At 37.5% G+C, this 20,452-nt stretch overlaps 3 protein-coding genes and 3 long non-coding RNA genes across 7 annotated transcripts; 1 reads left to right on the plus strand and 5 right to left on the minus strand.

The window, feature by feature from the left end:
* The first annotated feature begins 584 nt into the window (after positions 1-584).
* On the plus strand, positions 585-7,372 carry LOC133029941 (uncharacterized). The gene is made up of 4 exons (XR_009683868.1): positions 585-651; positions 748-800; positions 931-962; positions 7,336-7,372. It is a non-coding gene; the product is annotated as an uncharacterized LOC133029941 (long non-coding RNA).
* On the minus strand, positions 1,529-4,805 carry LOC115700211 (uncharacterized). Of its 2 annotated transcripts, none has more exons than XM_061101935.1 (6): positions 4,322-4,805; positions 4,105-4,200; positions 3,886-4,002; positions 2,705-2,790; positions 1,947-2,067; positions 1,529-1,855 (listed from the first exon to the last, which is right to left on the minus strand). In XM_061101935.1, exons 1-6 carry the CDS (start codon positions 4,430-4,432, stop codon positions 1,712-1,714), a joined length of 675 nt encoding a protein of 224 aa, XP_060957918.1. In that variant the 5' UTR covers positions 4,433-4,805; the 3' UTR covers positions 1,529-1,711. The 2 variants fall into 2 exon arrangements, with proteins under 2 accessions (XP_060957918.1, XP_060957919.1); XM_061101936.1 differs by having other exon boundaries at positions 3,886-3,999; positions 4,322-4,802.
* LOC115701088 (cysteine proteinase inhibitor-like) lies at positions 5,487-6,850 on the minus strand. Its single transcript, XM_061101937.1, has 4 exons — positions 6,781-6,850; positions 6,310-6,410; positions 5,863-6,006; positions 5,487-5,736 (listed from the first exon to the last, which is right to left on the minus strand). The coding sequence occupies exons 1-4, from the start codon at positions 6,833-6,835 to the stop codon at positions 5,533-5,535; spliced, it is 504 nt and encodes a 167-aa protein (XP_060957920.1). The 5' UTR covers positions 6,836-6,850; the 3' UTR covers positions 5,487-5,532.
* Positions 7,373-9,835: 2,463 nt separating the features above from the next.
* Positions 9,836-10,585, minus strand: LOC133030287 (uncharacterized). The gene is made up of 2 exons (XR_009684138.1): positions 10,544-10,585; positions 9,836-10,079 (listed from the first exon to the last, which is right to left on the minus strand). It is a non-coding gene; the product is annotated as an uncharacterized LOC133030287 (long non-coding RNA).
* A 5,301-nt stretch (positions 10,586-15,886) lies between these two features.
* Positions 15,887-17,087, minus strand: LOC133030590 (uncharacterized). Its single transcript, XM_061103381.1, has 2 exons — positions 16,828-17,087; positions 15,887-16,616 (listed from the first exon to the last, which is right to left on the minus strand). Exons 1-2 carry the CDS (start codon positions 17,085-17,087, stop codon positions 15,887-15,889), a joined length of 990 nt encoding a protein of 329 aa, XP_060959364.1.
* An 846-nt stretch (positions 17,088-17,933) lies between these two features.
* LOC133030288 (uncharacterized) lies at positions 17,934-19,718 on the minus strand. The gene is made up of 3 exons (XR_009684139.1): positions 19,564-19,718; positions 18,642-18,704; positions 17,934-18,177 (listed from the first exon to the last, which is right to left on the minus strand). It is a non-coding gene; the product is annotated as an uncharacterized LOC133030288 (long non-coding RNA).
* Positions 19,719-20,452: the final 734 nt, after the last annotated feature.

Raw genomic sequence — 20,452 nt, forward strand, 5'->3', positions numbered from 1 at the left:
CCTCTATCAAAGCTTGATTCCTGCCAAAAACAGATTAGATATTCTGATTGTATCAAGATACAATCGAAATCAATAAGAAAAAGACAATAATCAAAGTTTCCCTAAAAAAGACAACTTTCCAAAAGAGAATTCCTTCTCTTTTAAGAAGTTTTCAACAAAGGAAAGTTCAGCTGAAAGTGCAACTTTCCAAATAAGGAAAAGAGCAACTACAATCAAAATTTATAAGGCAAGAAATCGAATATGAATGCACAACAATCTTACCATAAATGAAAAAATTATTTTGTCAACTAACTTGCCAAAAAAGGACTTTACAATCTCCTCCTTTGGCACTTTAGATGAACAAAATAATTTTTAACATAAAGTACCTGCAAGGCAAAGTTAGCAAGATCAAAAGAAACTACTCCCCTTGAGTAACACAATCGAATATCACAAAGAAACCAAAAACAAGCTAACTGTAAAAGATATGTTCACAAGTACTAACCAACCACAACTCCCCCTGGAAAAAGGGTCCAGAGTTTGGCAAACAAACAAATTGAATGTTCAATAAATATGCACATTAATTAAAAAATATTTTGACAACTAAATTGCCAAAAAAGGACCTAACACACACCTACAGATCCCCATTCCAGATCGACGATGACAATGGAATAGGTAAGCTTCTCCCTCCCTCTCTCGTCTCTATTTTTTTTTTATTTTCGCTCAGATCGATTCTCTCTAATCAAATAAGTATCTTCTTCCTCTTTGTAGAACATCACAAATACGACACCGACATCAGTGGCTTGCTCCCTCCGTCTCTTCTGGTAATTATTTCTATCATCTTCTATGGCCTTATTTCTTATTTCTTTACTGGTAAATATTAAATACTTACAAAGCACTTTTCATGTTTATTTGTTGAAGTGTAATCTTGTCTTGATATCATTCTTTTTCTAGGCAGCCACGACACAGGAAGCACCACCTCAGTTGTAAGTAATTATTTTTTTATTCATTTATTTCTAACTTTTTTCATCTTCTTTAAAATAGTATTTCATTTATATTAATATTTGAAATCAGATTTAAAATAAATATTGAATAGATATTGTCCTGTGTATTTATTCGTATATGTTATTTTTCTTTTAAATGAGAAATACGTGCCTTTGATTATATAAATTAATTTTTATCAACTTTTTTATAATTACTAGAATTAAGTAATTTAGACAGAAATATATGCAGAGTTATATATACCCTTCGACTAAAATTAAAGATTATAGACTATATATGCATTTGGAATAATTCAATAAGATGATTGAGTAATTAATATTATTTAATTGTTAATTTTGTATTTTGATCCCTTTTTTTTTCACTTATATGTATTATACTAGGTAGGAGTTACGTGCCGAGGCACGTAAATGTTAGTTTTAGGTAAAGTTTATTTTTTTTTCTTCTTATTTAGATTGTATGTGAAGGTATGATTACACGAATGATTTGTTTTAGCAAATTAATATTTGTGCTATTATAATTGGTTGGTAAAATATAATTAGGTATATATAAATCAAAATAAAATGATACTTATTATTTACTTCTAGAAAATTGGGTATATGAAATACTTGCATACAATACTCCATGTAAATCCGTAGATAACAAGTCAATAGAAATTGAAAGAAGCTCGGCACCAAGAAAAGTCTTAACACTAAATAAAATAAAATTACTGTAAAAAAAAAATGGCAACTTCTGCCTAATCTTCCATTGGTTCAACTGCTTGAATGGTGAACTGATTGTACTTTGAACTCATTGTTCGGTTTGCATCTACGTACAACTGAATTCTCCATTTTTTGGCTGATAGTTGCCTTGTAGTTTTTTGGACAAACAACTTATGTTTCTGAAGAAAAAAAAATGATTAGTTATAAGTTTTAATGTATTTCTATGTACGAAAATGTATAAATTTTACATATTTATTTTTTTATAGTTACCTCGTCCGAATATGATCTTAATTGAACTGCAGTACATGAGAATATGTTTTCTGCAACATCACCGAACATCACAGCATCTAGCAACTCTGTACCATCGTCGAGTTGTACATATGTCCTTGCACTAATAATTTATACAGAATATGTAACGGTTAGTATGAATGTGCAAGAAGTTCAAGTATTAATTTAGTTATAATGTGCTTACCGTGGTGTAGGAAGACATCTTTTTACGCATTTTGGATTTTCACAATCTGTTTCTTCGTTGTCGTTGTAGAACATAAGTTTCTTATTACAAAAATCACACGACATGTAATAAAAATCTTGGTTGATATTTTTTAATATGATTTCAGCTTCAATCCAATAATATGCTTTCTGCAAAAAAAAAAAAAAAAAAAAAAAACTACATATGTAATAGAATTCAATAGTATATTAAGTACAAAAAAATCAATGATTTTTAATTAATTTTTTGTGTATATTAATTACAAAATAAATCAATGATTTTTAATTAATTCAATATTATTAAGCTCTTAAAACACCTAAAACAAATAAATAACTATACTAATTATACAGTCTGAATTGGTTAGTAATAAAAACAAAAATCAAGATAGTAATTGAAAATTATAGAAAAATTGCAATAAACTTTAATTACCAGCAAACATAAAGTCAACGAAATTGGAAAGAATCCAGCAAATTTGAGAATAGAGTAAAAAGACGATAAGGTGTTGAGAAGTAAAAAGACAATGAAGACAGAGTACTCTTACCAGTACCAGTAGAAAGACAATGAGAAGAACTTGAAGTTGTCGAGGCCACGGAGCGAGTAAATTGGAGTGGAGGCTTCAGGATTGACCTTGATTGAGAAAGAAGAGGAGAAGACGATGATAAAGAAAGAGAGTTTTAGTGTTAGTTAATTAAATCTAAACATTATAAATATGAAAGTGAGATTATTAAAAATTGCATTACAGTGAGACGGAATTGAGACCTGAGAGCAAATCTATGGAGAGAGCAAATTGCATTATAAATATGATTAACCTAATATCACATTCCCAAGTTCAAATTCAAAAAATTAACAATTTTCAAATTAAAACTGCTTCCTTATTTCATGATGATATTTATGAGCATAACTAAAAATATTCAGTTTCTTAAAAAAAAAAAAAAATAAATAAAATAACAATAATTTAAATAACATTCAAATAACTTTTAAATAGGAAACACATCCCCAAGTTCAAATTCAAAAAATTAACAATTTTCAAATTAAAACTGCTTCCTTATTTCATGATGATATTTATGAGCATAACTAAAAATATTCAGTTTCTTACAAAAAAAAAATAAAAAAAATAACAATAATTTGAATAACATTCAAATAACTTTTAAATAGGAAACAACATAGCTTGCTTTTCCGACAGTCTTAGACTACATATTCGCAAAAAGAACATTATAAATAACAATAAACTCTTCACGGCAAAGTTAACAGCATAGCTTGCTTTTCCGACAGTCTTAGACTACATATTCGCAAAAAGAACATTATAAATAACCAACATTCACCAAAATAAAAAAACTGAATAAAATATAGAAGTGCACAATTTTTCTGAGTAGACCATTTTAAGTACATATATTATGTTGCATCACATTTATTTTAAGTATACTTGTTATGACTATACCTGAAAGAAAACTATGTTTTCTTTTCTCAAATTGGCAACCCACCTAAGTCTACCATTTTAGGAGTAGAAAACTACAGCAATTGCTATGTAGTTTCCCAGTTGTTTGTACTCCCCTTTTGGGCATGTTATGATATATACAAGTGTCAAAACTACAAGAAGTTTTAAATCCAATGATTACCGATTCCAAAAAAAGGGTCTTAATTATAAGATGACTGACATTAGTGCATATAAATATAATATATATATATGGTACTAATGATTTAACATAAAAGATGACAACATACTTCCTCACGAACAGGAGTCAACCGAAGATGTGAATAGCTCTTTATTGTTTTGGGAGAGCCAATATCTTCAGCTTCAGAACCCGACTCAGCAGTCGATGTATCACTACCTTTCACCTGCTAGAAGGTGCAGCCAATATAATAATATGACAACCAGGAACAGAAAAAATAAATGGCATGCTCCACATTAATACAAAGTCAAGATAGTTTATGAAGTTTTACCGCTGGGTAGTGCGGTTTAATATAGGTAACCTTCCCCTCGCTGGTTATAACCTTGACAATCTGCCTGGCACGCCGCGCTTCACCATTGTGAACCATCTGTGAAAAAAGACGGGTTATAACAATCATTGGTTTCTAATTAACAAGGACATACAAGGGTTCATAGCTAAAGCTTGTAAAAATATTACACAACAGGAAAAATTATTATTCCAGTTTAAACCTTCAATATTTCTGGATTCTTCCACGGACCCTTATCAGATCGAAGGCAACCTCCCTCATCGACACGTGTGGGAACCACCAAGAAATTCTGGCAACTCACTGTGATTTTCATACAATTAGAGTGTTCCACAGCAGTCTAAGGAAATCTGAAATACATATCCATGTTAGTGACTAATTGTTGTCAATCATAACCTCATCTTTGTTAACATTCTGATCATACACTAAATTATTATAAGTTCATCAAATGCCTTGAGTAGCTACAGCCTCTTCTTTTTGTCTTTTTCCCTTTTTCTTTTCTGTCTTTCCTTTTTTCTTTTTTGTTCAGAAAAAAAACATCCACTTGTATTAAAAAGATAATAAGAGATCCTACATTATGTTCTGTTTATAAATTCTTTCCCAACATTTATCTTCTAACATTAGTTTTCCAATTCACAGAAATGCTTGATCTTTTGATAACTTGATCTGTCAATACAGTGTGTCAATCCTGACTTACCAGCAACATTTTCCTATCAAAACAGAGAGGTGAAGATTATGGGAGGTGAATCAAGCTTAAAGCAAGGAGTTGAATTAAATTAGACATTTTCATTAAAATCATTTGAAGACATAATGTAAGGCACATAACATATAGATACATTTCAATATCAATCAAAGGGAAAATTAGCCTTAAGGTAGCATTTTAGCAGAGTGCTCCGATAGTATGATGGTTCCTACTGGTCACTGGGGCTCCAACCCCAGTGACCAGTAATCAACCGATTCTGAGATCATGACCAAGAATTCTCTAACAAACGAATTGAAAATAATAATAATAACACATCATCTTTCTTATATAATGATCAATAACATGTTAACTACTAAGTGATCAAGTCTAATGATGTCAATTCATGAAACTTAAGCAAATACTAACATGAAAACAATGGTTTACACAATAGTACTTGTAACCAAATAGCACAAGGGTCAAAGTTAAGTGATCAGGATCATTGTTTGTGTCAGTTTTGAAATATGAAACAACTCAATTGAGGTTCAATTTTATCAGAGCGTCTAATGATACTACTCAAAAGAAATATATATTTTCATAATATTGCAATAAAAGTAAGATTGCAAAAACAGAGTCTTTTTCTTATATTCCCGTATTCATAATCATATATAGAATTAGATAAATAGATTTGAAAAAAAAAAATCAAAGACGTTTACAGCTTACCATATAGCTCAGAATTAAGAGGATGATCCAGAAGGAGCATCACCAATATATTTGAATTCCTGGAGCTCCTTAAAATGCATCCATGGCTTCTCCCACACCTTGGCTTCATAAACCTTCTTCTTATCCCCATCCAAAGCCTCCAACGTAATATGATGCATCGTACCAGAAACCACTTGCACTTTCGTGTTTACAACCTTCTCAAATTGCAGAAGCGAATTCTGCATCCCAAAACAAAGAAATCAATCTCAGTTCTTTCCCTCTACACAACGATCGGTCATCGATCGATATCTGAATAACTAAATAAGAAAAAAAATTGTAATCGGATAGAAAATGAGGATCTGCACCTGTTTCTTGTTGTGTTCATCGACAGCAAAACGAGCAAGGCTTTCGATCTCGAGACTGTTCTGATTCCCATCAACTTCTTTGATTCCACCGACGGTCGCCATTTTCCTTTCTTCCAAAGTTTTCTTCTCTTTGAAGTCAAACTCCTGAAAGGAATATAGAAATTAGCCCACAAGCACTTCACTTCCCAATAACTTCAAAGCCTGCCAGGTAATAATAATGCTAAATTAAACACAGACTGCATATACTTAACAACCTTGGGATTTAGTAAATCTCTAGGCCTTTTTCCTGCGTATAAATAACACAATTAAATGTGACCATTATAACCAATATTTCAAAAATGCAGCAATTTTTGGTACCCAAAGTTAAAGAAATGCATTTAACAACAGAATGAGCCCTAATAACCAATAGGTTTAATCAGAGGAAAGTGAAATAGACTGCCCACATACCAAATGACTTCCCACAACACCATAGTGAGCGTAATGAGGACCCTCAGGCTCTCCAACAATCTTGAACGTCAGCATATGCTCAGGGATGAGCTTCGCTGTTTCTGTTCCATTTGTTTTTAAAAGAAAAGCTAAATCATTTTTGACAAAATGGATCTCGATAAGGGAACGTTCATAGATTGAATGTACGGAATATATTTATTTCAAAATATGTTGAACGATTGATGAAAACCCGACAAAATGGATCTCGATAAGGGAACGTTCATAGATTGAATGTACGGAATATATTTATTTCAAAATATGTTGAACGATTGATGAAAACCCAGATCATCAATTTCCACAACACCTTCAGAGAAAGAGAGAGACGACTTGGTCAAGAAGTCAAAACGACCAAAAATGAATGAATTGAAACTATAAAACGAACACAGAATCTGAATTTACGATGTCAATGGTGAAAAATTAGCTTAGTTCAACCTGGAAAAGCAAACCCAGATGGGAAATTCGGCGTGTTGAATGAGATAGCAGCCATAGAAGGTATCGATGGTAGCCCTAAGAAGAGAAACAATTCATTTATGTAAATAAACAGAGCAAACAGAGCTACGATTGAGATGATTTTTTTTTTTATATATATATTTTTATAAGAAAAAAAGTTAACGGCGTTAAAAGAATCCGTTAAAGAAAATAAAAATTATTTATTTTTGGGTTAAAAAAAATAAAAGAATCGTTAAACCAAGAATTACCGTCAAACCAAGAATTGCCGTTAAATAGGCACTTTTAATATATAAAGATATATGTGGGATATTGGTAAGACTTAGTATACTGTTAGGTTATTTTGTTATTTTTATTAATAAAAGTTTGATATTCGTTTTTGGATTTATAAAAGACAATGTATGATGATTTATTAAAATTTGACATACGCTTTTGGATATATATAGTGTGTGTAATTTATCATTCTATAATATTTTTTTTTCTTTTATATATGCATATTTATTTTTAATAACTTATTATTTTTTAAAATGTGAATTGTAGATAATAAATTCAAGGTCAAGAGAACAACAAATGTGACAGTCAGTAGTCCCGTGATCCGTAAGGGGAAACACCGGGTAAGCTGTGCAATCCCACACCGCCTGGGGAAGGTCAAGTGGGATGATTCTGAGACTGTGTAGGTATGGGACTACACAGTTGAATAGAGCTTAAATGGATTGATTGGTACTACCTATGTCAACAAGGTGCATCTTGTTTTTCGGTAGCCCATCTCGAAAGAACTCCACAGTTAAGCGTGCTTGGCTTGGAGTAATTTAAGGATGGGTGACCTCCTGGGAAGTTTTCCCAGGAAGCGTGCGAGTGAGGACATAGCACGCTGGAAACACTCGTGTTGGTCTGTAGGGCCAGTCATCAATCCAGGAAGCAGCCAGAGTGGCGTACTCGTGTATAAGAGCCATTTATTCCGTGGGTGTAAGGACCCAATGGAGGCTTGAAGCGGGGACGTTACAAATGGTATCAGAGCCTTGACCCAGCCGGAAGTGTGGTCGACGAGGACGTCGGACCCCGTAAGGGGGGGTGATTGTGACAGTCAGTAGTCCCGTGATCCGTAAGGGGAAACACCGGGTAAGCTGTGCAATCCCACACCGCCTGGGGAAGGTCAAGTGGGATGATTCTGAGACTGTGTAGGTATGGGACTACACAGTTGAATAGAGCTTAAATGGATTGATTGGTACTACCTATGTCAACAAGGTGCATCTTGTTTTTCGGTAGCCCATCTCGAAAGAACTCCACAGTTAAGCGTGCTTGGCTTGGAGTAATTTAAGGATGGGTGACCTCCTGGGAAGTTTTCCCAGGAAGCGTGCGAGTGAGGACAAAGCACGCTGGAAACACTCGTGTTGGTCTGTAGGGCCAGTCATCAATCCAGGAAGCAGCCAGAGTGGCGTACTCGTGTATAAGAGCCATTTATTCCGTGGGTGTAAGGACCCAATGGAGGCTTGAAGCGGGGACGTTACAACAAAGGAGAAGACTAAGACATCGCCTCTGTATAATGGAATTAAAGAATATGATGATTAAATTTTTTTAATTATTTGTTTTAATTTTTAGATTACATTTGTTATATTATTTTGGATGACTGTAAAATTTGGATTATAATATTTTAGATGACTGTATTATGATTTAATTCTGGTAGGACGGGCCAATGTGAGTGAGGCTAAAGGCTTCTGGAATTGTTTGGAGAAATTTTGCTCCTAGTCTGTTCAAAAAGTGAACAAGCTCAAAACGTCAATATTTTTTAGTAAGAATACTACCATTGGGATGAGAAGAAGCATAAAGGAAGCTTTGGGTATTGGCTCTCCAGAAGGTATCATCAAGTACTTGGGTCTGCCTCTATTTAGATCCAAACAAAAGGATGCGGATTTCAACTTCATCCTTGAAGGACTAACTTCAAAGTTACAAGGTTGGAAAGCGAAGACACTATCCAAAGCTGGGCAGGCCACTCTAATTAAGTCTGTTGGTCTTTCGCTTCCTCTGTATGCTATGCAAACCACGAAAATTTCTGATAAATTGGGGAAAAGGATAGATGGGCTCGTCAGGGATTTCTGGTGGGGTTTTGAGCGAGGAAATCATGGCTTGCATCTAAAAGCTTGGGATAAACTCTGCCTTCCTAAGTCTTTGGGAGGGCTTGGGTTTCGGAAAATGAAAGAAATGAACCTGGCTTTCTTGGCCAAATGGGGTTGGAAGATGTTGAATGGTTGTCAATCTCTTTGCTGCAGAGTTCTTAGAGCCAAATATCTCCGAGGACAAGAGTTTCTCAATTGCAATTACAAAGAATCTGACTCGTGGTTCTGGAAGAATGTGGTCAAAGCTAATGAAATTCTGAGGAAAAGGGCTTGTAAGCTTGTGGGTCATGGCAAAGACACCTCCATTTGGAGGGACCCCTGGGTTCCTCATCTAAAAGGTTTCATTCCGAAACCAATGGGAGAAATCCCGCCTAACTTAATTTGGGTGGCTGACCTAATCACCAATTCTGGTGATTGGGACATTCCCAAATTAACTGGATTGTTCGACAGTGATACAGTCTCAGCTATTTTGAAGGGAGGCAACCCCTCGGGCCAGGGAACGGATAGATGGGGATGGACTTTAGAGTCTAGCGGAAAGTTTACAAGTAAATCGGCTTACCTAGCTCAAGCTCTGGAGAGAGCCAGCCACTGTGAGGTGGCTCCATCGCTCTGGAACAAACTTTGGAATAGCAAAATTCTAGAGCGGCACAAGATTCTTTGGTGGTGCATCCTCTCCACGGCGCTTCCTGTCAGAGATGTTATTGGGAGGAGATTCCATATAGAAGACACCAAATGCCCCTTTTGTGAACAAGAGGAGGAATCCATTGAACACCTCTTCCTCACTTGTGATGTGGCGTTACACTTTTGGCGATTGTAACGCCCTAAGATTTAGGCACGCTACCCAATATGATTAAGAAACCCTAATCCCCTAAACGGGATTGGTTTTAAAATAAGCGCGGAAATTAAAACTTTAAACGAAAACGGAATGAAAATAAACTTGTAATAATTTTAACCTTACAAACAAAAGTTACATGTTTCGGGATCCCAAAAAAATCATTTTACAAAATATTACAAGTCTTTTCTCCTTAGCCGACCTAAGCGGCAAAAATAGAGTTACAAAAGTTTCAACGCAGGTAGACCCTAACCCGCTTGGTCTAGTGTGGCCCGAACATGTACATACATCGCCCAACTCCCATACTCATGGCTGATCAGAGATAGATTTACCCTTTCCTGCACAGTAGAGCACCCGTGAGCCAAGCCCAGCAAGACAGTAAGATATATCGTTAATCATATATAACTCATCACATAAATAATAATAATGCCATTTCATATTTGTCTGTATGACACAGACCTGCGTGTTACGCTCACACGCCTATTTATGTCTATGTGGCATAGACCTACGTGTTACGCTCACACGTCTAATTACAATAAGGCCTTAGAACAGTTCATCTCGGTTCTAGTTACCGAGTCCAACCTGATTATGCCTTGAACACATAACCCTTTACTTCAATATACAGCTATATACATCATGGCATAACAATTACATATTAACAATTCACTTGGGTAATAACCCTAAGCCAATAAACCGCTCACTTTAGAGTAATAACTCTAATCCCGGTTTCTAGTTTCTCATATAAATCACATTCCATATAAGCGCCATTGCGCATATCTCTACGTGCTAACTACTGTCTTACCTGATGTCCCACAAATATGGAGATTCCAAATCCCCGGTGCTCCTGACCAAGTGCCGGTAATCCTAGTCACAATTCCGGGATACACAAGTATAGGGTTAATCCCAAAATCTATTTCCACAAATTAAAAACTGTGCATTTAAATTCCAGATATTCAGATAGAGCTCGGAACGAGCTTTCCAACGATATAAAGAACGTCCCAAACGGAGTCCCGAGTCAAAAGTTATGACCAAAACAAAAACCCGAAAAAAATACAATAAGCTGCCAAAAATGGTCGCGGCTATCGGGTTTAAAAACCCAGAAACCCGATTTCCAGCCACGAAAATGCATCCAAAAACACCAATTTTCATGCTATATCAACCCACAATCATACCAAATTTTCACCTAACATAAACCAAGTAATTAGAGAGGAATTACACCTAATTCACTCTCCAACAACACCAAAAACCAGCAACTAAAAATCAGCCTTCAACAATGAATTTCAGCCCCAAAAACTCATCCATTTCAACTCATTTCACAACCAAAACTTAAATCCATTAAATAGATTTTCCAGTAATTAAATCAAAAGCTTAAAACACAATTCATGCATTAAAAATCCAATGGTAAAAACCCCAAAAATTCAGATTAAACATCATAAACTTCAAAGCTCCAACTTAAGCAAAATCACCAAGAACTTCAAGCTCAAGAACTTGAACTTGAACAATTAATTTCAAAGTTCAATAACAGAATAAAAACACAATAAAATTCCTTTTAAATTCTGTCTAAACCTAACCCAACATCAATTCAAAAGATCCAAGTACAAACATGCTCAAACCAACAAGAAAACACCAACATGCATCTCAAGACCATCCCAACCTATTTCATGCTTTTCAACCATAAAATCACAGCAGCAAATTCATTAAATTTCAGCAATAGAAAAACTACCTCAAGCTTCAATGCAATGATCAAGCCACAACTCCTCAAACAATTCTTCAATTTCAAGCTTGTATACCAAGCAAATCACCAATTTTTCAACCAAATACAAAGAGAGATAGAGAGAGAGAGGGAAGGGGGCTGTTTTAGGGTTAAGGTAAATGCAGAAAATGAATTTCATTTTTTTACAAATAATGCCTTTAGTTGAAAATAAATCCAAAAATACAATTTACCATTTTGCCCCTAGGGCCATTTCTCACATACTCAAACAATCAAGGGCATTGAATTCATTTCATATATAACACATATTTAAATAATTTCAGATTATTCACACATAAATAAAATGCCAATAATTTATCCCAAAATTATATTTCGGCCCGAACCGGTTCGGCCGAAATACCCGATTGTGACTATACCGCGCCAACTTGTCAGAACACACCTGAAAAAGGACACGCCAGATATACTATATAATATATAGTTCATAAGCACATAAATAAATTAAATTCACAGTTTTACCCTTCTCGGGTCAAAATTACTAAAATGCCCCTAACTCACCAACGGGGTCTTAACATGTCATTTCTCATATTAATTCGCATATAATAAATTATAATATAATATAATTCTACAATAATACTCAATTAACTAGTTAGGGCTTTGCTAATCCATTTCCTTAATTCCAGGGTATTACAATTACTAGGGGTGTTCACGGTGCGGGTGGTGCGGTTTTTAACCATTTTTTCAAACCAACCCGTACATGCGGTTTTTCCAATTTTCCAAACCGCACCCGCACCGCGATACTAAAAAACCGCAAAAACCGCACCGCAAAAAATGATGCGGTGCGGTGCGGTTTCTGCGGTTTATGCGGTTTGAACTATCACATTTTTTTTTTGAAGTCATCACAAAATAATTAAACTATCATTAATATAATTATTCCAAAACACTTAAGAAAATACAACAAACTTGAGACTAATAAAAGTTATAACAACAACAATAAGTTAATAATCTTTTTAAAGTTTCAACAACACACCTAAATCAAAATAATAAACTTGAAACTAATTAAATTCCAACAACAATATAAATGTACAAACACAAACTTCTAACTCCAAATTTCAATACACATGTATGGGTTTGGGTTTGTTGCTAAGAAGAGAGAGTTTGTGAAGAGTTATGGATTTTGTCCTAAAATTTATGGGCTTGGGTTGGGCTCATATGTATGGGCTTAATTAAATAAATATAAAAATTAAATTTTAAAACATGCGGTGCGGTGCGGTTTGAATCGCGGTTTAATAATTCCAAACCGCAAACCGCACCGCACCGCGCGGTTTGGGAAAAATTCAAACCGCAACCGCACCGCGAAGAATTTCAAACCGCATTTTTTTTGCGGTGTGGTGCGGTGCGGGCGGTTTGAACGGTTTGAGCGGTTTGATGTACACCCCTAACAATTACCCCTTCCTTATAGAAATTTCGTCCCGAAATTTACCTAAACAACTCTGGATATTTCTGCTGCATATCCGTCTCGAGTTCCCAGGTTGCCTCTTCTACTTTACTGTTCCTCCATAACACTTTCACCAGTGCAATTGTCTTGTTTCTCAAGACTTTCTCCCTTCTGTCAAGTATTTGCACCGGTTGTTCCTCATATGATAAATCTGGTTGTAGTTCTAAGGCTTCATAACTCAGGATATGGGACGAATCTGAGACATATTTTCGAAGCATCGAAACATGGAACACATCATGTACCCCGCCGGGGGCATAGCCAACCCGTACGCTACTTGCCCTATCCTCTCCAGGATTTCAAAAGGTCCAATGAACCTGGGGCTAAGTTTTCCTTTCTTACCAAAGCGCTTGATGCCTTTCCTTTGGCGATATTCGGAGAAACACCATGTCCCCGATCCGAAAATTAATATCCCGTCGCTTTGGATCGGCATAACTCTTCGTACGCTGCGAGCCGCGAGCATTCGCGCTCTAATTTTATCAACTGCCTCACTTGTTCTCTGAACAACCTCGGGACCCAAGAACTTTCTTTCACCTACCTCATCCCAGTGAATAGGTGATCTACATTTTCTTCCATATAAAAGCTCATAAGGGGCCATCCTGATTGTTGCCTGATAGCTGTTGTTGTACGAGAACTCGATCAGGGGAAGGTACTTTACCCATGATCCTTCAAAGTCAAGCACACATGCCCGTAGCATGTCTTCTAAGATCTGAATAGTCCTCTCGGATTGTCCATCCGTCTGAGGATGAAATGCTGTGCTAAACTTTAACTGAGTTCCCATAGCTCGATGTAGACTCTCCCAAAATCTTGATGTGAATTTCGGATCTCTATCCGAAACAATGGACTTTGGGACACCATGAAGACGAACAATTTCTCTAACATATAACTCAGCATACTGATCAATGGAGAAGTTCGTTCGAACAGGCAAAAAGTGCGCCGACTTTGTAAACTCCGTCCACTATGACCCATACGAGTCGAACCGTCCCGTGGTTCTCGGCAAGCCTACCACAAAGTCCATAGCAATGTCTTCCCATTTCCACTCGGGATATTCAATGGGCGGCAACCCCGCGGGCCTCGATGTTCGGCCTTCACTTGGCCGACGGGTAAGACACTTAGCAACAAACTCGGCGATGTCATTCTTCATGCTTGGCCACCAAAACATGGCCTTGAGGTCTTGATACATCTTCGTTGACCCGGATGAACCGAGTAAGGAGTCGTATGAGACTCGGTCATTATCTCTCTTTTAATACCGTCATCCATAGGCACACAAACACGATTCATAAATCGTAACATTCTGTTTCATCCTTTGTAAAGTCACTAGTCTTCCCAAACCAAAACCCTATCTCGGGATTTCATTAACTCGGATCTTGCAATTGTGCTTCTTTGATTCGTTCTAAAAGAGTAGATTGCGGGGTAATATTAGCCACGCCCTACAACCAACTCGATTTTAGCTCGGGTCATCTCATTTGCTAATTCGCGAGATTTGATTCACGGTATTTATCCGACTCGCCCCTTTCTACTCAAGGCATCGGCAACCACGTTGGCCTTACCGGGGTGATAAAGGATCTCACAATCATAATCCTTCACCGGTTCTAGCCGGCGTCTTTGTCTCATATTCAGGTCTCTGCAGGTAAAGAAGTATTTCGGACTTTTATGATCGGTGTATATCTCACATTTCTCGCCATATAAGTAATGCCGCCAAATTTTTAGCGCAAATACTATCGCCGCGAGTTCTAAGTCGTGAGTAGGGTACCTCTCGCTCGTACTCCTTTAATCGCCGAGAAGCATAAGCTATTACCTTTCCGGCTTGCATAAGAACACGGCGAGACCTTGTCTCGAGGCATCACAATAAACAACAAATTTTTCCTTATGCGAAGGAAGAGTTAGCACAGGAGCGGTAATCAAGCGCTGCTTTAACTCCAAAAAACTTTTCTCACACCGATCAGTCCAAACAAACTTCAAATTCTTTCGAGTCAACTCCGTTAAGGGTACAGCGATCTTTGAGAAACCCTCAACAAATCGACGATAATACCCAGCTAAGCCCAAAAGCTTCGACCTCGATGGCCGATTTTGGTATTGGCCAATCCCGAACGACTTCAATCTTGGCGGGTCCACCATTATCCCATCTTTATCTACTATGTGCCCCAAGAAAGAGACACGAGATAACCGAATTCACACTTTTTGAATTTAGCATAGAGCTTGTGGTCTCGTAATCGTTGCAATACGGATCTAAGATGCAACTCATGTTCCTCTTCCGATTCGAATAAACCAAGATGTCATCAATAAACACGATCACACATCTATCCGGGTAATCCTTGAATACCCGATTCATAAGATCCATGAATGCCGCCGGGGCATTGGTGAGTCCAAAAGACATCACTAGAAATTCATAATGTCCATACCGAGTACGGAAAGCAGTTTTCGGGACATCTTCCTCTCGAATTCTCAGCTGATGATAGCCTGAGCGAAGATCGATCTTGGAGAAGACCATCTTCCCTTTCAGTTGATCAAAAAGATCATCAATTCGAGGTAAAGGATATTTGTTCTTGATGGTAAGCTTATTCAACTCTCGGTAATCAATACACATTCGCAGAGACCCGTCTTTCTTCTTCACAAATAATACCGGAGCACCCCAAGGAGAGTAACTCGGCCTAATGAATCCCAGATTCAGTAATTCTTGTAGTTGTATCTTCAATTCTTTTAATTCTGCTGGAGCCATTCGATACGGTGCCTTTGATACTGGTTCCGCTCCCGGAACCAACTCAATTACAAATTCAATCTCCCGGGTAGGTGGCAATCCCGGTAGATCTTCTGGAAAGACGTCAAGAAACTCGCATACCAATCTTGTACTCTCGAGTCCGGATGTCACGGGTTGGTGGTATCCACCGTAACTATGAATCCCGGACAACCTCCGCTCATCGGGTCCTTAGCTTTCAAAAGTGTTATTCTTGGTATGCGTGCCCCCGAACTTTACCCACAAACACTGTTGGGTTGGCACTATCAGGCTCAAACACCACCATCTTCCGCTTGCAGTCAATCGTTGCCCCATACTTAGACAGAAAATCCATTCCCAGGATTATATCAAAATAAGACAGTTGCAATTCTATTAGATTGGCGGTTAATTCACAACCGTCAATCCAGAAGGACAAGGACCGAATCCACCTAGTGGATACTATAAGGTCTCCCGAAGGTAAAAGGGTACCAAACCCCGAAGCATAAATATCACATGGTTTATCAAAATTTTCAATTACTCTACTTGACACATAAGAGTGGGTAGCTCCCGAATCAAACAATACAGTATAAGAAAAACCATTTATAGACAACTGACCTGTCACCACTGACGAACTAGCATCAGCATCAGCCTGAGTCATGGTAAAAAGTCGTCCCGGGTTCTGAGTAACATTCTTCTTAGGCTCCTCTTTCTTAGTCTGAGGACAATCTCTGATGAAGTGACCCACCATGCCACACTGGAAACAAGTCTTGGCCCGACATTCACCCTGATGGTGTTTCTTGCATTTTGGACACTCAGGATAAGATCGGAATGAAGATCCGCGGCCATGGCGGCCACCTCTGTTTCCCCGAAACTTCCTGTTACCCCCTGATGTTCCGGAAGCATCAACCTTTCGTTTGTGATCAGTGTTACCACTGTCGGTCCCTTTACTGATATTACCACTAGCAGCAGGGTTTGATGCCGTGACAACATCCTTTGCGATCGCTCCTTTATTACCTGATGCTCAGCCTCCTCAGCAATTAAGGCTAGCTCTACCACTTTCTTGTACAAAGTGTCATGAGTAGTGGTAATCTTCAAGTCCCGACTGATTGTGGCATTCAGTCCTCTCACATATTTCTGTTTCCTGGTGAAATCTGTGGGCACCGAGATCACCGCAGAACTTGGACGGCTCGATCAAACTCTAGAGTGTATTCGGCCACAGACATCTTCCCCTGAGTTAATTTCACAAAGTCTTCCATGTGTGAAGTCCTCACAGCGATGTTATAAAATTTTTCTTCAAACAAATTCTTAAACTCATCCCAAGTCATTACATTGACATCACGAGTCTGTCCCACAATATCCCACCAGACGCGGGCATGATCTTGTAACATGAAAGCTGCACAATTCACTCTCTCTGTTCCCGTCACTCCCATATTATCAAGGATACGGGTGATTGTACTCATCCATTGCTCAGCTTTAATTATGTCAGTACCTCCCGAAAAGCGGGAGGTTGCGGCTTCACAAACCGCTCAAACACGGAATCTACATGCGGCATCATAAACCCTCGGTTACCCACCACCGGCACAGCACCGGTGGTAACACTTGCTCAACGAGGGCAGCGGTGCGGTTGCCTTAATCGACGCAACTCTTCCTCTTGACGAAGTATGATACCTCGCATTTCATGGAACATCCGCCGGTCGGCGGGAGGATTAGCATTGCCAACCCCCGCATTATCCGGATTGCGGAGGTGCAGCGGTGCGGTGGATTGGTTTGGTCTACACCATGCTCTACTTGCTCGCCCCGTGGTCTAGATGATTGCGGAGGGTCCATTTTTACAAGTACCCCCGTAACCAACAACCCCAGGCGAGTTAAGCACCAATACCACACTTATGCACTTATTACCTTAAACCCTAACTCAACTATTTACTTCATATAATTAAACACTTAACATATAGCATTTTAAGCATGGCATCATATATCACATAAATACTCTAGATGCTTACATACTGCCTAAAATAGAAAGCGGTAAATAATTGATCAAATAAGCAGTAAAGTATTTACTCTCAACACTTACTGCACCATGAGTCGAGCTTATCTCTGACGATGATTGTACATGTTCGACCGATTACAGGAAATTTAAAAACCTTGGCGCTCTGATACCAAACTGTAACGCCCTAAGATTTAGGCACGCTACCCAATATGATTAAGAAACCCTAATCCCCTAAACGGGATTGGTTTTAAAATAAGCGCGGAAATTAAAACTTTAAACGAAAACGGAATGAAAATAAACTTGTAATAATTTTAACCTTACAAACAAAAGTTACATGTTTCGGGATCCCAAAAAAATCATTTTACAAAATATTACAAGTCTTTTCTCCTTAACCGACCTAAGCGGCAAAAATAGAGTTACAAAAGTTTCAACGCAGGTAGACCCTAACCCGCTTGGTCTAGTGTGGCCCGAACATGTACATACATCGCCCAACTCCCATACTCATGGCTGATCAGAGATAGATTTACCCTTTCCTGCACAGTAGAGCACCCGTGAGCCAAGCCCAGCAAGACAGTAAGATATATCGTTAATCATATATAACTCATCACATAAATAATAATAATGCCATTTCATATTTGTCTGTATGACACAGACCTGCGTGTTATGCTCACACGCCTATTTATGTCTATGTGGCATAGACCTACGTGTTACGCTCACACGTCTAATTACAATAAGGCCTTAGAACAGTTCATCTCGGTTCTAGTTACCGAGTCCAACCTGATTATGCCTTGAACACATAACCCTTTACTTCAATATACAGCTATATACATCATGGCATAACAATTACATATTAACAATTCACTTGGGTAATAACCCTAAGCCAATAAACCGCTCACTTTAGAGTAATAACTCTAATCCCGGTTTCTAGTTTCTCATATAAATCACATTCCATATAAGCGCCATTGCGCATATCTCTACGTGCTAACTACTGTCTTACCTGATGTCCCACAAATATGGAGATTCCAAATCCCCGGGTGCTCCTGACCAAGTGCCGGTAATCCTAGTCACAATTCCGGGATACACAAGTATAGGGTTAATCCCAAAATCTATTTACACAAATTAAAAACTGTGCATTTAAATTCCAGATATTCAGATAGAGCTCGGAACGAGCTTTCCAACGATATAAAGAACGTCCCAAACGGAGTCCCGAGTCAAAAGTTATGACCAAAACAAAAACCCGAAAAAAATACAATAAGTACCAAAAATGGCCGCGGCTACTGGGTTTAAAAACCCGGGAAACCCGATTTCCAGCCACGAAAATGCATCCAAAAACACCAATTTTCATGCTATATCAACCCACAATCATACCAAATTTTCACCTAACATAAACCAAGTAATTAGAGAGGAATTACACCTAATTCACTCTCCAACAACACCAAAAACCAGCAACTAAAAATCAGCCTTCAACAATGAATTTCAGCCCCAAAAACTCATCCATTTCAACTCATTTCACAACCAAAACTTAAATCCATTAAATAGATTTTCCAGTAATTAAATCAAAAGCTTAAAACACAATTCATGCATTAAAAATCCAATGGTAAAAACCCCAAAAATTCAGATTAAACATCATAAACTTCAAAGCTCCAACTTAAGCAAAATCACCAAGAACTTCAAGCTCAAGAACTTGAACTTGAACAATTAATTTCAAAGTTCAATAACAGAATAAAAACACAATAAAATTCCTTTTAAATTCTGTCTAAACCTAACCCAACATCAATTCAAAAGATCCAAGTACAAACATGCTCAAACCAACAAGAAAACACCAACATGCATCTCAAGACCATCCCAACCTATTTCATGCTTTTCAACCATAAAATCACAGCAGCAAATTCATTAAATTTCAGCAATAGAAAAACTACCTCAAGCTTCAATGCAATGATCAAGCCACAACTCCTCAAACAATTCTTCAATTTCAAGCTTGTATACCAAGCAAATCACCAATTTTTCAACCAAATACAAAGAGAGATAGAGAGAGAGAGAGAGGGAAGGGGACTGTTTTAGGGTTAAGGTAAATGCAGAAAATGAATTTCATTTTTTTACAAATAATGCCTTTAGTTGAAAATAAATCCAAAAATACAATTTACCATTTTGCCCCTAGGGCCATTTCTCACATACTCAAACAATCAAGGGCATTGAATTCATTTCATATATAACACATATTTAAATAATTTCAGATTATTCACACATAAATAAAATGCCAATAATTTATCCCAAAATTATATTTCGGCCCCGAACCCGGTTCAGCCCGAAATACCCGATTGTGACTATACCGCGCCAACTTGTCAGAACACACCTGAAAAAGGACACGCCAGATATACTATATAATAATATAGTTCATAAGCACATAAATAAATTAAATTCACAGTTTTACCCTTCTCGGGTCAAAATTACTAAAATGCCCCTAACTCACCAACGGGGTCTTAACATGTCATTTCTCATATTAATTCGCATATAATAAATTATAATATAATATAATTCTACAATAATACTCAATTAACTAGTTAGGGCTTTGCTAATCCATTTCCTTAATTCCAGGGTATTACAGCGATCCTCCTCGTGGGGCATATATCCAGTCCGTGGCAATGGAATTCGTGTTTGGGACTGGGTGAAGTTTCTCTGGAGCCTTAAAAATAGGGGTATTCGCGAGGAGGAGGTTTTTCTCTATGCATCGATAGTAATTGATACTATCTGGAGGGCGCGAAATGAAAAAGTTCACAATAACCTTTCCCCGGATGTTCCAAAATGTAT

Source organism: Cannabis sativa, chromosome 8 (genome assembly GCF_029168945.1).
Source record: "Cannabis sativa cultivar Pink pepper isolate KNU-18-1 chromosome 8, ASM2916894v1, whole genome shotgun sequence".
Lineage (NCBI taxonomy): Eukaryota > Viridiplantae > Streptophyta > Magnoliopsida > Rosales > Cannabaceae > Cannabis > Cannabis sativa.

Excerpts from the sequence above, each read along its gene's own strand:
- LOC133030590 (XM_061103381.1), bottom strand. The coding sequence starts at position 17,087 with ATGGGAGTGACGGGAACAGAGAGAGTGAATTGTGCAGCTTTCATGTTA. Across the intron at positions 16,617-16,827 it reads CGAGCCGTCCAAGTTCTGCG|TGGTAATATCAGTAAAGGGA; the intron begins GTGATCTCGGTG and ends CCCTGCTGCTAG.
- LOC115701088 (XM_061101937.1), bottom strand. The coding sequence starts at position 6,835 with ATGGCTGCTATCTCATTCAACACGCCGAATTTCCCATCTGGGTTTGCT. Across the intron at positions 6,007-6,309 it reads GTGTTGTGGGAAGTCATTTG|GAGTTTGACTTCAAAGAGAA; the intron begins GTATGTGGGCAG and ends TATTCCTTTCAG. Across the intron at positions 5,737-5,862 it reads ATGAACACAACAAGAAACAG|AATTCGCTTCTGCAATTTGA; the intron begins GTGCAGATCCTC and ends TTTGGGATGCAG.
- LOC115700211 (XM_061101935.1), bottom strand. The coding sequence starts at position 4,432 with ATGAAAATCACAGTGAGTTGCCAGAATTTCTTGGTGGTTCCCACACGT. Across the intron at positions 4,003-4,104 it reads TTAAACCGCACTACCCAGCG|CAGGTGAAAGGTAGTGATAC; the intron begins GTAAAACTTCAT and ends TGCACCTTCTAG. Across the intron at positions 2,791-3,885 it reads TGACTCCTGTTCGTGAGGAA|GTCAATCCTGAAGCCTCCAC; the intron begins GTATGTTGTCAT and ends TTCTCAATCAAG.